Source organism: Rhinoraja longicauda, chromosome 15 (assembly GCF_053455715.1).
Source record: "Rhinoraja longicauda isolate Sanriku21f chromosome 15, sRhiLon1.1, whole genome shotgun sequence".
Lineage (NCBI taxonomy): Eukaryota > Metazoa > Chordata > Chondrichthyes > Rajiformes > Arhynchobatidae > Rhinoraja > Rhinoraja longicauda.
This window is the reverse complement of record NC_135967.1, coordinates 2,449,111-2,463,550: the sequence shown is the minus strand read 5'-3', so window position 1 is coordinate 2,463,550 and position 14,440 is coordinate 2,449,111. Positions and strand designations below refer to the sequence as shown.

The window sequence follows — 14,440 nt, the reverse complement described above, 5'->3', positions numbered from 1 at the left end:
CAAGGGAAGGTAGTCTGGAGACAATTGACAAAAGAACCGGAGATAACAGAAGTCTGGCATGAATTGCATTCTAAGTCTAACATTGACTTCTCCAACTTAAAGTGACCCTTGCTTTCCCTCTCTCTCCATCCCCTCCCCTTCCCAGTTCTCCGACCAGTCTTACTGGCTCTGACTACATTTGATCTCTGTTTGCATTGTTGTTACCTTCTCCTAACTAAGAATGATCTATTCTTCATTTTCCTTGATCTCCGTTCCCTTTGTCCTGTTTTCACACCTTCACTTCCGAATCTATACACTTCCTAATCTTTGTACCTCCCATTCCCCCGACATCAGTCTGTAGAAGGGGCTCGACCCGAAACGTCACCCATTCCTTCTCTCCAGAGATGCTGCCTGAGTTACTCCTGCATTTTGTGTCTAACTTTGATTTAAACCAGCATCTGCAGTTCCTTCCTGCACATGAAGTGTGGCATGCACTGCCTAGGGTGGTGGTGGAGGCAGGTCCAATAGTTCAATAGGGAGTGGGATAAGTATTCAATAAATGAGGATTTGCAAGACAGGTGTTTAGGGAGAGGAGGGAAAGCAGAGGAGTGAGATAAGGTGGATTGCTCTTACTTAGAGGTGGTACGTACCTGACGGGCCGACTGGCCTCCTTCCATTCTTAATACTGTGATTCTATGAATCTTGGCATCCGACGATCATCATTGCATTTCTACATCTACTGGAATAGGTTTGTGAACCCCAAACTATTTCATGTGCTCAGCAGACTCACCAGTGGTAGAGGGTATAGTTTGTCATCTCTCCAGATTGGCTCCAGGTGCACTCCATAAATTCTTCATTGTAAAAGATACAATCCACATCTAGGAGAGAGATAGAACAGCGACTTACTCACGACAGAATAGGGACTTACTTACTCAACGATCCAGACCTCGGCAAAGTGTAACTGCGGTCCCAATTACAAACTGGCACATGGGAATAACTTCAGATCCTGGAGGTTCTGACCAGCATAACGTTGAAGACACAGAACTAGAAACGGGAGGGTTGAGAGGCAACGTGATTGTTGATTATAGGATTTTGAGGGGGTCAGAAAGCGTAGACAAGTTCATCCAGACAGGAGAGTGGGTGAATACGTCACAGGAGAGTGAGTACATCTCCAAAGACGTACAGGTATGTAGGTTAATTGGCTGGGTAAATGTAAAAATTGTCCCTAGTGGGTGTAGGATAGTGTTAATGTACGGGGATCGCTGGGCGGCGCGGACTTGGTGGGCCGAAAAGGCCTGTTTCCGCGCTGTATATATATGATATGATATGATATGATGATATGAATGTGGACAGCAGAGGAAATGGGGATCATTTCAAGATGAGTTCCGTGGGTGGGCAGATTCACTGCTGGTGATCCTCCTCATCTCTCACCTACCTGCCCTGTCTGCTGGCGGCAACCATCCTGCAGCAGGGTGGCAAGGTCCTGAGCAAAGGTGGGGTCTTATATCAATCTGTGGGTCAGAATACGTTCCACTGCAAAACTCCTCTCCGCCCTTTTGACTGAAAGCAAAGCCATGCCAGTACTTCCCAATTTGAGGAAGGACATCCTTGCTATTGAGGCAGTGCAGCGTAGGTTCACCAGGTCAATCCCCAGGATGGCGGGACTGTCATATGAGGAAAGATTGGAAAGGCTGGGCTTGGCTCCACTGGAGTTTAGAAGGATGAGAGGGGATCTTATAGAGACGTATAAAATTATAAAAGGACTGGACAAGCCTGATGCAGGAAAAATGTTCCCAATGTTGGGGGAGTCCAGAACCAGGGGGTACAGTCTAAGAATAAAGGGGAGGCCATTTAAAAGTGAGGTGAGAAAAAACTTTTTCACCCAGAGAGTTGTGAATTTGTGGAATTCTCTGCCACTGAGGGCAGTGGAGGCCAATTCACTGGATGAATTTAAAAGAGAGTTAGATAGAGCTCTAGGGGCTAGTGGAATCAAGGGATATGGGGAGAAGGCAGGCACGGGTTACTGATTGTGGATGATCAGCCATGATCACAATGAATGGCGGTGCTGGCTCGAAGGGCCAAATGGCCTCCTCCTGCACCTATTTTTTATGTTTCTTTATTTCACCATCAATCAAATCTGCCAAATTTTTATTTCAATTTGTCCCTGACGTTTTGAAATAATGAAACTATTAAAGCAAGCATGGGGTATTTACCCATTGAGTGCGGCTCAATAGAGCAATGGTCACAGTGGAGTCACCTGCCACTTCAGCTGCCCTGTTGGAGAGTCCCAGTATCATGTTGCTTGGAAACAGACCTTTCAGCCCAACTCATCCTGGCCCCATCTAAGCTAAACTCATTGCCCACGTTTGGCCCATATCCCTCTGAAACTTTCCTATCCATTAGGATAGAGAGAGTGACGAGGAGCAAATTGTAACAAAATAAATCCCACACACAGAGGGAACGAAAGGGGAAGAAAAGAGTGAGTTACGTTCTGTTTAGTTTAGTTTAGTTTAGACAAACAGGCCCTTCGGCCCACCGGTTCCGCGCCGACTATCCTATTAACACTATCCTACACCCACCTACAAACCTGTATGTTTTTGGAGTGTGGGAGGAAACCGAAGATCTCGGGAAAAACCCACGCGGTCACGGGGAGAACGTACAAACTCCGTACAGACAGCACCCGTAGTCGGGATCGAACCCGGGTCTCCGGCGCTGCATTCGCTGTAACTGCCCTGCTTGTACTCAGTGTGAGCTGAGATCATTCTTGCACATATTTTAGGTTTTAGGTTTAGGTTTACAGATACAGGGTGGAAACAGGCCCTTACAGAAGCCAATTAACCTGCAAACCTGTACATCTTTGGAGTGAGGGAGGAAACCGAAGCACCCGGAGAAAACCCACACAGTTCACGGGGAGAACGTACAAACTCTGTACGGACAGCACCGTAGTCGGAACCGAACCCGGATCTCTGGGGATGTAAGGCAGCAACTCCACCGTGCCACACCATTTTAGTACATGGCGTATCTTAAAATCTATATATTTAGATAAGAACGACCAAAATTATAAACAGCAATCTGTTGTGAAGTTAAGAAAGGTTGAGGGGATGACGATAGGTGTGGGGGGGCTTACGTTGCACCAAGTTTGGTTCTGCCTGTTAGTGTTGCAAAGAATTATGCTTTTGTTAACTTCTTGTGGTAATTTTATTTTGAAAAAAAATGACAGACTATTGATAAAACCGCATAAAAGTTGAAACTTACTGACTAGGGGGATATAAATCTCGTATAAATAGCGAATAGAAATGTCCCCTGATGTTTCTAAATGTGTAATGAGAATTTCCATTGAACGTCAGCTCAAAGATTACAATCGTCTGTCGGGGCTGCTGGTGAAAATAACATTCAGATGTAAAACATGTGGGAAATATCCTCGCATTGAGAGTTGAACCACAAAGATAAACTTCTTGCTAATCTGAAATTAATCAGAAAACGCTGGAAATACCTTTTGTCGATTCTGATGAAAGCTCATCAATTTGAAAAAATAACTCTCTCCCCCCTCAGATGCTGCCTGACTTAATGAGTATTTTCTGCATTTTCAGCTTTATTTGAAATTCTCAGCACATCTTGGATTCTTTCTCATGAAGTCTCTACTATAGCAATATTTGAAAGCCTGAAGAAGGGTCTCAATCCGAAACGTCACCTATTCCTGTCATCCAGAAGATGCTGCCTGTCCTGCTGAGTTACTCCAGCATTTTGTGTCTATCTTCGGTTTAAACCAGCGTCTGCAGTTCCTTCCTACACAGTATTTAAAAGGCATTTGGACAGGCACATGGAGAGGAAAGGTTTATAGAATAAGGGCCAAATGCTGGCAGGTGGGATTAGTGTATCTAGTGCATCTTGGTCGGTGTGGGGAGGTTGGTCTGAAGGGCCCATTTCCGTGCTGTACATCTCTAAGACTATGACTCTATGACTCTACTTCAATTGAAATGTTGGAATAGAAATTAAGCAATATTAAATTTCTTCAGAAATAAACACAAAATGCCGGAGTAACTCAGCGGGGACAGGCTGCAGCTCTGGAGAGAAGGGATTGGTGACGTTTCGGGTTGAGACCCTTCTTCAGACTGAATTTCTTCAGTATCTGTTTTAATTTCTTCAGTATCTGTCGAGGTAAGAGATCTTGTGTTGGGACAGGGAAGCAGTTTGAATGCAGAATGCACAATGACTGGGCTTGTATACACTGGAATTCAGAAGGATGAGAGGGAATCTTATTGAAACATATAAGGGGCCTCAGTTTAAGAATAAGGGGTGGGCCATTTAGAACGGAGATGAGGAAACAGAGAGTTGTGAATTTGTGGAATTGTCTGCCACAGAAGGCAATGGAGGCCAATTCACTGGATGCTTTCAAGAGAGAATTAGATAGAGCTCTTAAAGATAGTGGAGTCAAGGGATATGGGGAGAAGGCAGGAACGGGGTACTGATTGTGGATGATCAGCCATGATCACATTGAATGGCAGTGCTGGCACGAAGGGTCAAATGGCCTCCTCCTGCACCTATTGTCTATTGTGCATTGATCAGATTCCTGTGCAATATCTGTAACTTCTTTTGGAACCACAATCCCGCGTGATGTCTATACACCATCAATTCTGGCCTTCAGCGATTCCTGATTCCTTTTGATTTTCCACAGAGAGTCCTGTCATGTGTCTGATGATCGGCTTCCTAACATCTCCCACTTCTCTAGCAGTGCCACTACTCCTTACAACTGATTGCTTCCACTTATTTCTTTGGTCAAGCTTCATGATATATTCTTGTGTGATTAATATCCAATAATGCTCCTGCAAAGCATCTCAAAGCATTTAATAAATTCAAAATGCAATAAATACCATGGATTTTTCAGATGGATGGGAATGTAAATCAAAATTAAAATGGGATTGCAACTCCATATGTGATACGCGAACATAGAAATTAAATGCAGGAGTAAGCTATTTGATTCCTCAAGCCTATCCTATCATGAATAACATCATGGCTGATATGATTGCAACATTGAGTTGGTGCACATAAACACCAGTGGTGTGGTTTCATACCCATGCTCATCAAATATGATGGCACGGTGGCGCAGCGGTAGAGTTGCTGCCTTACAGCGAATGCAGCGCCGGAGACCCGGGTTCCATCCCGACTACGGGCGGCGTCTGTACGGAGTTTGTACGTTCTACCTGTGACCTGCGTGGGTTTTCTCTGAGATCATGGGTTTCCACCCACACTCCAAAGACGTATAGGTTTGTAGGTTAATTGGTGTGGTAAATGTAAAAATTGTCCCTGGTGCGTGTAGGATAGTGTTAATGTGCGGGGATCGCTGGTCGGCACGGACCCGATGGGCCGAAGGGGCCTGTTTCCACGCTGAATCGCTAAACTAAAAAAAATTATCTTGTTAATTTTTCCTGGACAATATTCAAAGGCTCTGCCTCAACTCCCTTTGAGGGGGTTTAGAAGTGTCGTGATCTTCTGAAGGAAGGAAAATCCACCTCACCAACTTCCTTTCAAGCAATAACTCACAGTCTTCGATTCTCCCACAAGTCCTCGCAAGTCAAGTCCCTGCCCTGCTCTTCAAGGCTGGTGTTCATCCTGTCCTATCTCCATGGATCGTCACCTTGTCGTGGTGGAGAAGCTTGTGTGGTCCTGAGATCCTGAGAGCGATGCCGTCTGGAGTTACGCTCCTGGTAGGGTCACCCATGGTGGTAAGGTCGAGGGGGAGGTCCCTGACAAAGAGCAATCCAACCAAGACTTCATGGTGGAACAGGCGGAGGATGATGGCCGACTTTAGTGGAGCGTCACAACGGTAGGGAAGGCGGATGGATGAAGGCTGCAGCAGAAAAGGGTCCCTGGTCGTCTTGGACTCCATGCCACTGGATCCTGACCCAGATCTGTCAAGGACCGTGTGGTGGCTGTCTGTGCACCAGTCTCCCCACGTTAAACAAAGTCACGCACAGGCGTCCGACCCTATGGAGAGGACAGTCACACTCGCTTCCACTGACTGCCGATGATGATCCAAACACAGTGCCTCAAATTTAACATGAGAGAGAACTATTGTGTGGTGTGGAACATTTCTGAATCTGTTCTCCTGGGTTCCCATTGTTGTCCAGAATGCTGCCAAATTAGAGGCTCTATATTACCCCATCAATTGAAATGCCCTGGCCTGATTTCATCTGGGACCCTTGAACTAATGGAATTTGATATCATTAACCTCGGACTGAATGAGGACCTTGATCTTGTTCGAGAAAAGTTAATGCTTAGCCCATTACACCATTGAAGTTACCTGGATGAAGACACAACATAGTTCAATTGTCTGCCTTCTTGGACAGTGAACACATTCAGTTGTGAGAGGAAGGATTATTAAGAAATAACGTAAGAAACCAGTTAAACTTTCAGAAGAAACTTCATAACTAAGTGAATGTCAATATCTGGGACTTCACTACTTGTCAAAGAATTAGGATCATATGGTCACAGAGTCTAAACAGCACAAAAACAGACCAAGTTGTCCACACTGACCAAGTTGCCTAATTGACCGAGTCTTACATGTGGCCGAAGCAAACAAAAAGGACAGTTCTGGCTCTGCGTTCCTCATCTCCACACCTGCGAATAAAAGGCACTGGAGTAACTCAGTGGGTCAGGAGACACATTTGGAGATTTGCCTACATCTGGCACATGTCTTTAGTTTAGGGGAATGTTGCCGACTGGCCCACTGCAGACTGCAGGAGTACGTGCTGAGGGACATAGAAACATAGAAACATAGGAAACAGGTGCAGGAGGAGGCCATTCGGCTCTTTGAGCCAGCATCGCCATTCATTGTGATCATGGCTGATCATCCACAATCAATAACCCGTGCCTGCCTTTTCCCCAAATCCCTTGATTCCACTAGCCCCTGGAGCTCTATCTAACTCTCTCTTAAATCCATCCAGTGAATTGGCCTCCACTGCCCTCTGTGGCAGAGAATTCCACAAATTCATAATTCTCTGGGTGAAAAAGTTCCTTCTCACCTCAGTTTTACCACTGTAGCTCGGTGCAGCCAACGCAAGGCTCTGTGGGGGAGGACCACAGTCTAGGGTCCTTCCGCTGCTGGACATGGGGGGCAGCGTGTGGTGGAGACGCCCCTCCAAATAAGGGAAGGGATTCCACGCCAGTGGGCCACACGAGTGGCAAGGGTGGGGGGTAATATATGTACTGAATGTATGTACAGCCTCCGAGAATGTCGGATGGAGTTTTGGAAGGAAGATGTTTTGTATATATTTATTTCTCGAATAAAGTATATTTTGAAATAACTTTTTAAAATATATATCTTTGGTTTAGAGGGTCGCAGCATGGAAACAAGCCTTTCAGTCCGCTGACCATTGATTGCCCGTGCACACTAGCTGTATGTGTTTCCACTTTCTCATGCACACGCGACACACTGGGGGCAATGTGCAGAGGCCAATTAAAATCGAGCATTAACATGAACTTAGAATTTACAGCTTTACAAACCCACAGGTCATTGAGATGTGGGAGGAAACCGGAGCATCTGGAGCAAACACACGCAGTCACAGAAATAATCTGCAAACTCCACACAGACTGGACGCAAGATCAGGTCTCTGACACTGTGGGACAGAAGCTCTACTATCGATGCCACTGTGCCACACCTTAATCTATATCTCTCCAATCCTGCTCGACCCGAGTGGGCATCACTTCCTTTGGCAGCTCATTCCATGCACGCATCAGCCTCTGTGTGAAACGTTGCCCTTCAGGCCCCTTTACCATCTTCCCTGCCTTGCACCTTCACAGTCGAGCTTTAATCTCCCCTCCCCTGGGGAAAGACTTGCTATTCACCTTATCTATGCCCTTCATCATTTTATTTATCTCTATAAGGTTCGCCTTCAGCCTCCTATTAGTTTAGAGATTAGCTGTTCGGCGTGGAAACAGGCCCTTCGGCCCACCAGGTCCGCGCCGACCAGCGATCCCCGCACATTAGCACTGTAGTGGGTCTGGACGCGACAGGAATTAGGCCAGACGTCAGGTAAGAAGTAACAATAACTTTAATGCAGTGACGAACATACACTCACTCAGTCATCCCCACGAGTCAAAACAATAACCCCTTCCAGCAAACCCCATAGCACCAGACCAGTCTGTCACCAGGGGAATGACCCAGGGAGTGACCTAATCCCCCCTGTCCACTCAGTGCCGAGGGGAATGACCAAGGGAGTGGCCTAGCCCCCGGGCACCGCCACAGCACTATCCTACACACACTAGGGACAACTTTTACATTTACCAAGCCAATTAACCTACAAACCTGTACGTCTTTGAAGTGGGAGGAAACTGAAGATCTCGGAGAAAACCCTCGCAGGTCATGGGGAGAACGTACAAACTCCGTACAGACAGCACCTGTAGTCGGGATGGAACCCGGGTCTCTGGCGCTGCATTCACTGTAAGGCAGCAACTCTACGGCTGTGCCACCGTGACCGCCCCATGGTCTGAGGACTAAAGTCCTTGCCTATCTAGCCTCTCCTCATAACTCAAACCCATCAGCCCCAGTAACGTCCTAGTTCACCTTTTTTCACCCTTTCCAGTTTAATTATATCTTTCCTGTGGAAGAGTGAGCAGAACCATGCACAGTACTCCAAGTGTGGCTTAATCACTGTCTTGTATATCCCAGCTCCTGTACACCTCACTCTGACAGGTAAAGGCAAAATCCTACTTCACCACCCTTACTATCTGTGCCGGTACTCTCAAGAAACGATGTACCTGGTCTCTCTGCTCTACAACACACTCCGAGGTCTGACCATTCACTGTGCAAGTCGTACCAAAGTACAACACCCTGCATTGATCTGACTTCCACTCTGTCTGCCTTCCCTCAGCCCATTCACCCAGTTGACCAAGGCCCCGTTGTAATCTGAGCTAACCCTCTACAACCTAGTCGCGGTGTACACCACACATTTATTGAAGGCAGAGTGAAGGAGAAGGATTTAGAACCTTTTTTAATGCTTTGTGGGTCAAATTAAATGGGTTGGAGGAAGGTTTGAGTGGGGAACAATCAGCCGCATGGCCCGGATTGGCAGCTTGACATGCTTGCGGTCTGCAAATACCAAGTTTATGCAAAAACTATTTCAACAAAACATTGACAATTCGATAATAGGAAACGATAATAACGGGCCATCGTATTTTTATCAAACTGCTGTGATGACTGAGAGCATGAACTTTGAGATGACGATCACTCATTAGAAATGTACATTACAAAGCAGTTTACCATTTCATTTGACTTTGAAGGGATTTTTTTCCTTTTGATGATGCATGGGCAGTACGGTAAAAACAACATGGGTTTTACCCATGACACCATCGTTTTACCGTGATGGAAATTAAAGTGTCTCATTGAGACTGAAGGATCAGTTGTTTTAATATATGTTATTAACCACTGCAAGAGACACTGCATGAAGGCTGTCTTCTTTAGATTTGAATAGAACAGATTAAATGACATTTGGTTAACATCCTGATTCCATATTGAATGGACATTCCATTATACAGTCAGATGTCTATTCCCCTGTAACAATAACACATTAAATAGTGCACTGCTTAGTTTCATTCAGAGGTACAGCATGGAAACAGGCCCTTCGGCCCACCGAGTCCGCACCGGCCAACGATCCCCGCACATTAACACTATCCTACACACACCAGGGACAATTTACATGTACACCAAGCCAATTAATCTACAAACCTGAAGGTCTTTGGAGTGTGGGAGGAAACCGAAGATCTCGGAGAAAACCCACGTTGGTCACGGGGAGAACGTACAAACTCCGTACAGACCCGTAGTCAGGATGGAACCCGGGTCTCTGGCGCTGTGAGGCAGCAACTCTACCGCTGCGCCACCGTGCCACACTGCAGGGGATAATATACCTCAGGATCTCAAAACTTGCTAATTAAATTTCCAAAACATAAATCTAAAGGCACAAATAGCAGAAGTAACTCAGCAGGTCAGGCAGCATCTCTGGGGAATGTTTTGAGTGGGGATCCATCTTCAGAAGAAGGGTCCACACCGATATATCGCCTATCTATGTTCTTCCAAGATACTGTCTGACCCACTGAGTTGCTCCAGTACTTTGTGTCTTTTTTTTTTGTAAAGCAGTATTTGTAGTTCCTTGTGTCTATCAATTTGAAAGCATTGGAAAGTCCTGTCAGAGCGGGGTTTTATCAAAATAGCTATTTATTATTATTTTTAAATGTTCTATTATTTTTCATTACTTTTATCTTTAATGGCGTGTCCCCATTCCAGCAGAGATGGGGGGGGGGGGGGGGCATAACAGTTCCGAAGACTCCAGCAAGAAGATTAAAGCAGTCATCCCTCCTTCCCATTTCCCTTCCTCCTGTGTAAGAAGTAGTGCAGATGCTGGTTTACACCGAAGATAGACACAAAGCTGGAGTAACTCAGCAGGACAGGCAGCGGCTGACTAGCAGTCTGTCCGTCTTTTTTTTGTTGAGTGTCGGTGTTGGGATGATTTTTATATATATTTTTTTGGTTGTGTATGTGTGGGAGGGGGTGGTGGTGTGTGGGGGGTGGGTGTGGGTGGGTGGGTGTGGGGAACTTTTCTCTTCCTCACGGCGCGGGGTGCGGCTCGGCTGCGGGGCCTAACATCCCCCGGTGCGGCTCGGCCGCTGGACTTACATCACCCGGTGCAGCTCGGCTGCGGGGCTTAACACCGCCCGGTGCAACTCGGCTGCGGGACTTTACTTTACATCGCCCGGTGCAGCTCGGCTGCGAGGCTTAACACCGCCCGGTGCAGCTCGGCTGCGGGGCTTAACACCGCCCGGTGCAACTCGGCTGCGGGACTTTACTTTACACCGCCCGGTGCAGCTCGGCTGCGGGGCTTAACACCGCCCGGTGCAGCTCGGCTGCGGGGCTTAACACCGCCCGGTGCAGCTCGGCTGCGGGGCTTAACACCGGCCGGTGCAACTCGGCTGCGGGACTTAACACCGCCCGGTGCAACTCGGCTGCGGGACTTTTCACGGCTGGTGCGGCTCGGCTGCGGGACTTAACACCGCCCGGTGCGGCTCGGCTGCGGGACTTAACACCGCCCGGTGCGGCTCGGCTGCGGGACTTTTCACCGCTGGTGCGGCTCGGCTGCGGGACTTAACACCGCCCGGTGCGGCTCGGCTGCGGGACTTTTCACCGCTGGTGCGGCTCGGCTGCGGGACTTAGCTGTGCAAGGCTTGGTCACGGGCCTTTCATCGCCCGGTTCGGCCGCGAGACGTTTCAGCGCCCGGTGCGGGGACTGTGCGGGTCGGTCGGGGACGAGCTGTCTGTCCGTGGGCGTGGGGAAGAGAGTGGAAGTTTAGTTGCCTCCATCACAGTGAGGGGGTGTTTGGAGTCACTGTGATGGACGTTTGTGTTGGGGTTATGTGTCTTGTGTTCTTTTTTTTTTCTATGACTGCTATGTAGTTTCGTTCGGTACTTCGGTACCGAACGAGAAATAAAGCTCTGTTATACCTGTTATGTTATCTCAAACTCAACAGGTCAGGCAGCATTTCTGGAGGACATGGAAAGATAACGTTTGAGTCGGGACCCTTCCTCAGTCTGATGGTAGTAAAGGGTGGGGGGGGGGGGGGAGCTCAGGGAAGCTGGATTCATTTGAGGGGAGTTTTGAGGGCAGATGGGTGGCAAAGACTGGAGGTGAAAAGGAGACAAAAGGTTGTCAAAAGGGTATGAAAGGTACTGTTGCCAACTGTCCCGTATTAGCCAGGACATCCCGTATTTTGGGCTAAATTGGTTTGTTCCGTATGGGACCGCCCTTGTCCTGTATTAGGCCCGGGGTCCACTGTAGGCCTGGGGGCCGCCGTAGGCCCGGACAGTGTAGGCTAACAGAGTGTGTTCGGGGAGCGGGGCCGAGTGTGTTCGCATAACGGAGATTATGTAGCAACCCGCCTCCCGGCCCAGGCGGCCGCCATTGGTGGAGCGGGAGCATGTGGCCGCTGGCTGGGTGAGGTCGTGTAGGGCGTGGGGCGGTGATGTCACCTTGTCCCGTATTTGGGAGTGAGAAAGTTGGAAACCCTAATAAAAGGAGACAAAAAAGTGACCAGGAGACAAAAGGGGAACAGGGAAGGAGAGAAGAGAAGTGAAAAAGGAGTGAAATGTGGAACCAGAGGGAGGGTTATAGGTGGGAGGGATGGAGCAGAGGAATGGGGGGCGTATAATGGTGGAGGTGGGTGCACACCGAGGGTGTGGGGGCACAGAAAAGGGAGGTTTTGGAGGAGAGATAGACAATAGACAATAGACAACAGGTGCCGGAGGAGGCCATTCGGCCCTTCGAGCCAGCACCGCCATTCAATGTGATCATGGCTGATCATTCTCAATCAGTACCCCGTTCCTGCCTTCTCCCCATACCCCCTGACTCCGCTATCCTTAAGAGCTCTATCCAGCTCTCTCTCGAATGCATTCAGAGAATTGGCCTCCACTGCCTTCTGAGGCAGTGAATTCCACAGATTTACAACTCTGACTGAAAACGTTTTTCCTCATCTCCGTTCTAAATGGCCTACCCTTTATTCTTAAACTGTGGCCCCTGGTTCTAGACTCCCCCAACGTTGGGAACTTGTTTCCGGCCTCTAACATGCCCAACCCCTTAATAATCTTATATACAGTCCCACCATTCCGGGAATTAACCTAGTAAACCTAGGCTGCATGCCCTCAATAGCAAGAATATCCTTCCTCAAATTTGGAGACCAAAACTGCACATAGTACTCCAGATGCGGTCTCACTAGGGCCCTGTACAACTGTAGAAGGACCTCTTTGCTCCTATACTCAACTCCTCTTGTTATGAAGGCCAACATTCCATTGGCTTTCTTCACTGCCTGCTGTACCTGCTTGCTTCCTTTCAGTGACTGATGCACTAGGACACCCAGATCTCGTTGTACATCCTCTTTTCCTAACTTGACACCATTCAGATAATACTCTGCCTTCTTATTCTTACCACAAAGTGGATAACCTCACACTTATCCACATTAAACTGCATCTGCCATGCATCCGCCCACTCACACAACCTGTCCAAGTCACCCTGCAACTTCATAGCATCTTCCTCACAGCTCACACTACCACCCGGCTTTGTATCATCTGCAAATTTGCTAATGTGATATCACCAAAAACTGGGGATGACAATGTTCATTCCACTAGGTTGAGAGCTACCCATGCAGAAACAATAATCGCCAGATTGAAAGACACAGCATGGAAATAGGCCCTTCGGCCCACTGAATCCACGTCGACCATTAATCACCCATTCACACTAGTTCTATATTATCCCACGTTCGCATGCACTCTCTACATGCTAGGCTGGTCAATTTACAGATGCCAATTCACCTACAAACCTGCATGTCTTCGGGATGTGGGAGGAAACCAGAGCACCTGGAGGAAACCCACGAGGTCACAGGGAGATCGTGCAAACTCCAGCAGACAGCACGGGCGGTCACGGTGGCGCAGCGGTAGAGTTGCTGCCTCACAGCAAATGCAGCGCCGGAGACCCGGGTTCCATCCCGACTACGGGTGCTGTCTGTACGGAGTTTGTACGTTCTCCCCGTGACCTGCGTGGGTTTTCTCCGAGATCTTCGGTTTCCTCCCACACTTCAAAGACGTACGGGTTTGTAGGTTAATTGGCTTGGTAAATGTAAAAATTGTCCCTAGTGGGTGTAGGATAGTGTTAATGTGCGGGGATCGCTGGTCGGCGCGGACCCGGTGGGCCGAAAAGGCCTGTTTCACCGCTGTATCTCTAAACTAATCTGGGGGGTGAGCTTCTAGATGGCTTAACTGCAGATTTCTAGCGTTACCTTCTGTCATTCAACTATCCTGTACATCATTCTGTACATTTAATGTCTCTGTATCTGCCTTGAGGTGATGTTTTAGGCTATCCAAACATGCACAAGTTGTTCCAGCCTTTATCATTCCCATTTCCCCTCTCAACCCCCATTTCCCCTTCTGCGTTTCTTCCACATCTTAAAGACCTTGCTTATTTTCCGGTCTCTATTCCGAAGAAGAATGTCCACCTGAGTTATGAGTAGACTTTTCTTGTATGGATATTGATGAACCCCAAATGTCTTTTTCACTTTTTCTTTTTCATGTCTTTGGAGAAACGATTTGTTGCGCTTTAGTGCTCTTAAGAAAGAGTTTGCGAATTGCCTTTGTTGCAAGCAGCCCCTTGGCATGTTCCAACACCAGATTGTCAAGTATTGCCTCTGGTGGACTATTTCTGTTGCTTATCAGAATATGCCCAGTCTCCTGGAAGCACTAGTAACCCATTTGTGGTAAACCTTACTAACCCCTGCATCCCCTCTCTTTCCATCCCTTGGTCAAGTTTCAAAGTCGTCTTTTTGAGTCTCATTGTCGATAAATCAATGACATTCTTGATTAGTGCAGGTGTCAGAGGTTATGGGGAGAAGGCAGGAGAATGGGGTTAGGAGGGAGAGATAGACCAGC

General features: G+C 47.8%; 1 protein-coding gene across 3 annotated transcripts in view; it reads right to left on the bottom strand.

The window, feature by feature from the left end:
- Positions 1 to 14,440, bottom strand: part of LOC144600317 (cytokine receptor common subunit gamma-like) — a 58,993-nt gene that overhangs the window by 29,282 nt on the left and 15,271 nt on the right. For all 3 annotated transcript variants that reach the window (XM_078411883.1, XM_078411885.1, XM_078411884.1), the window contains exon 2: positions 770 to 857. In XM_078411883.1, the coding sequence (XP_078268009.1) occupies positions 770 to 857 (88 nt within the window). The remainder of the gene's footprint in view (positions 1 to 769; positions 858 to 14,440) is intronic.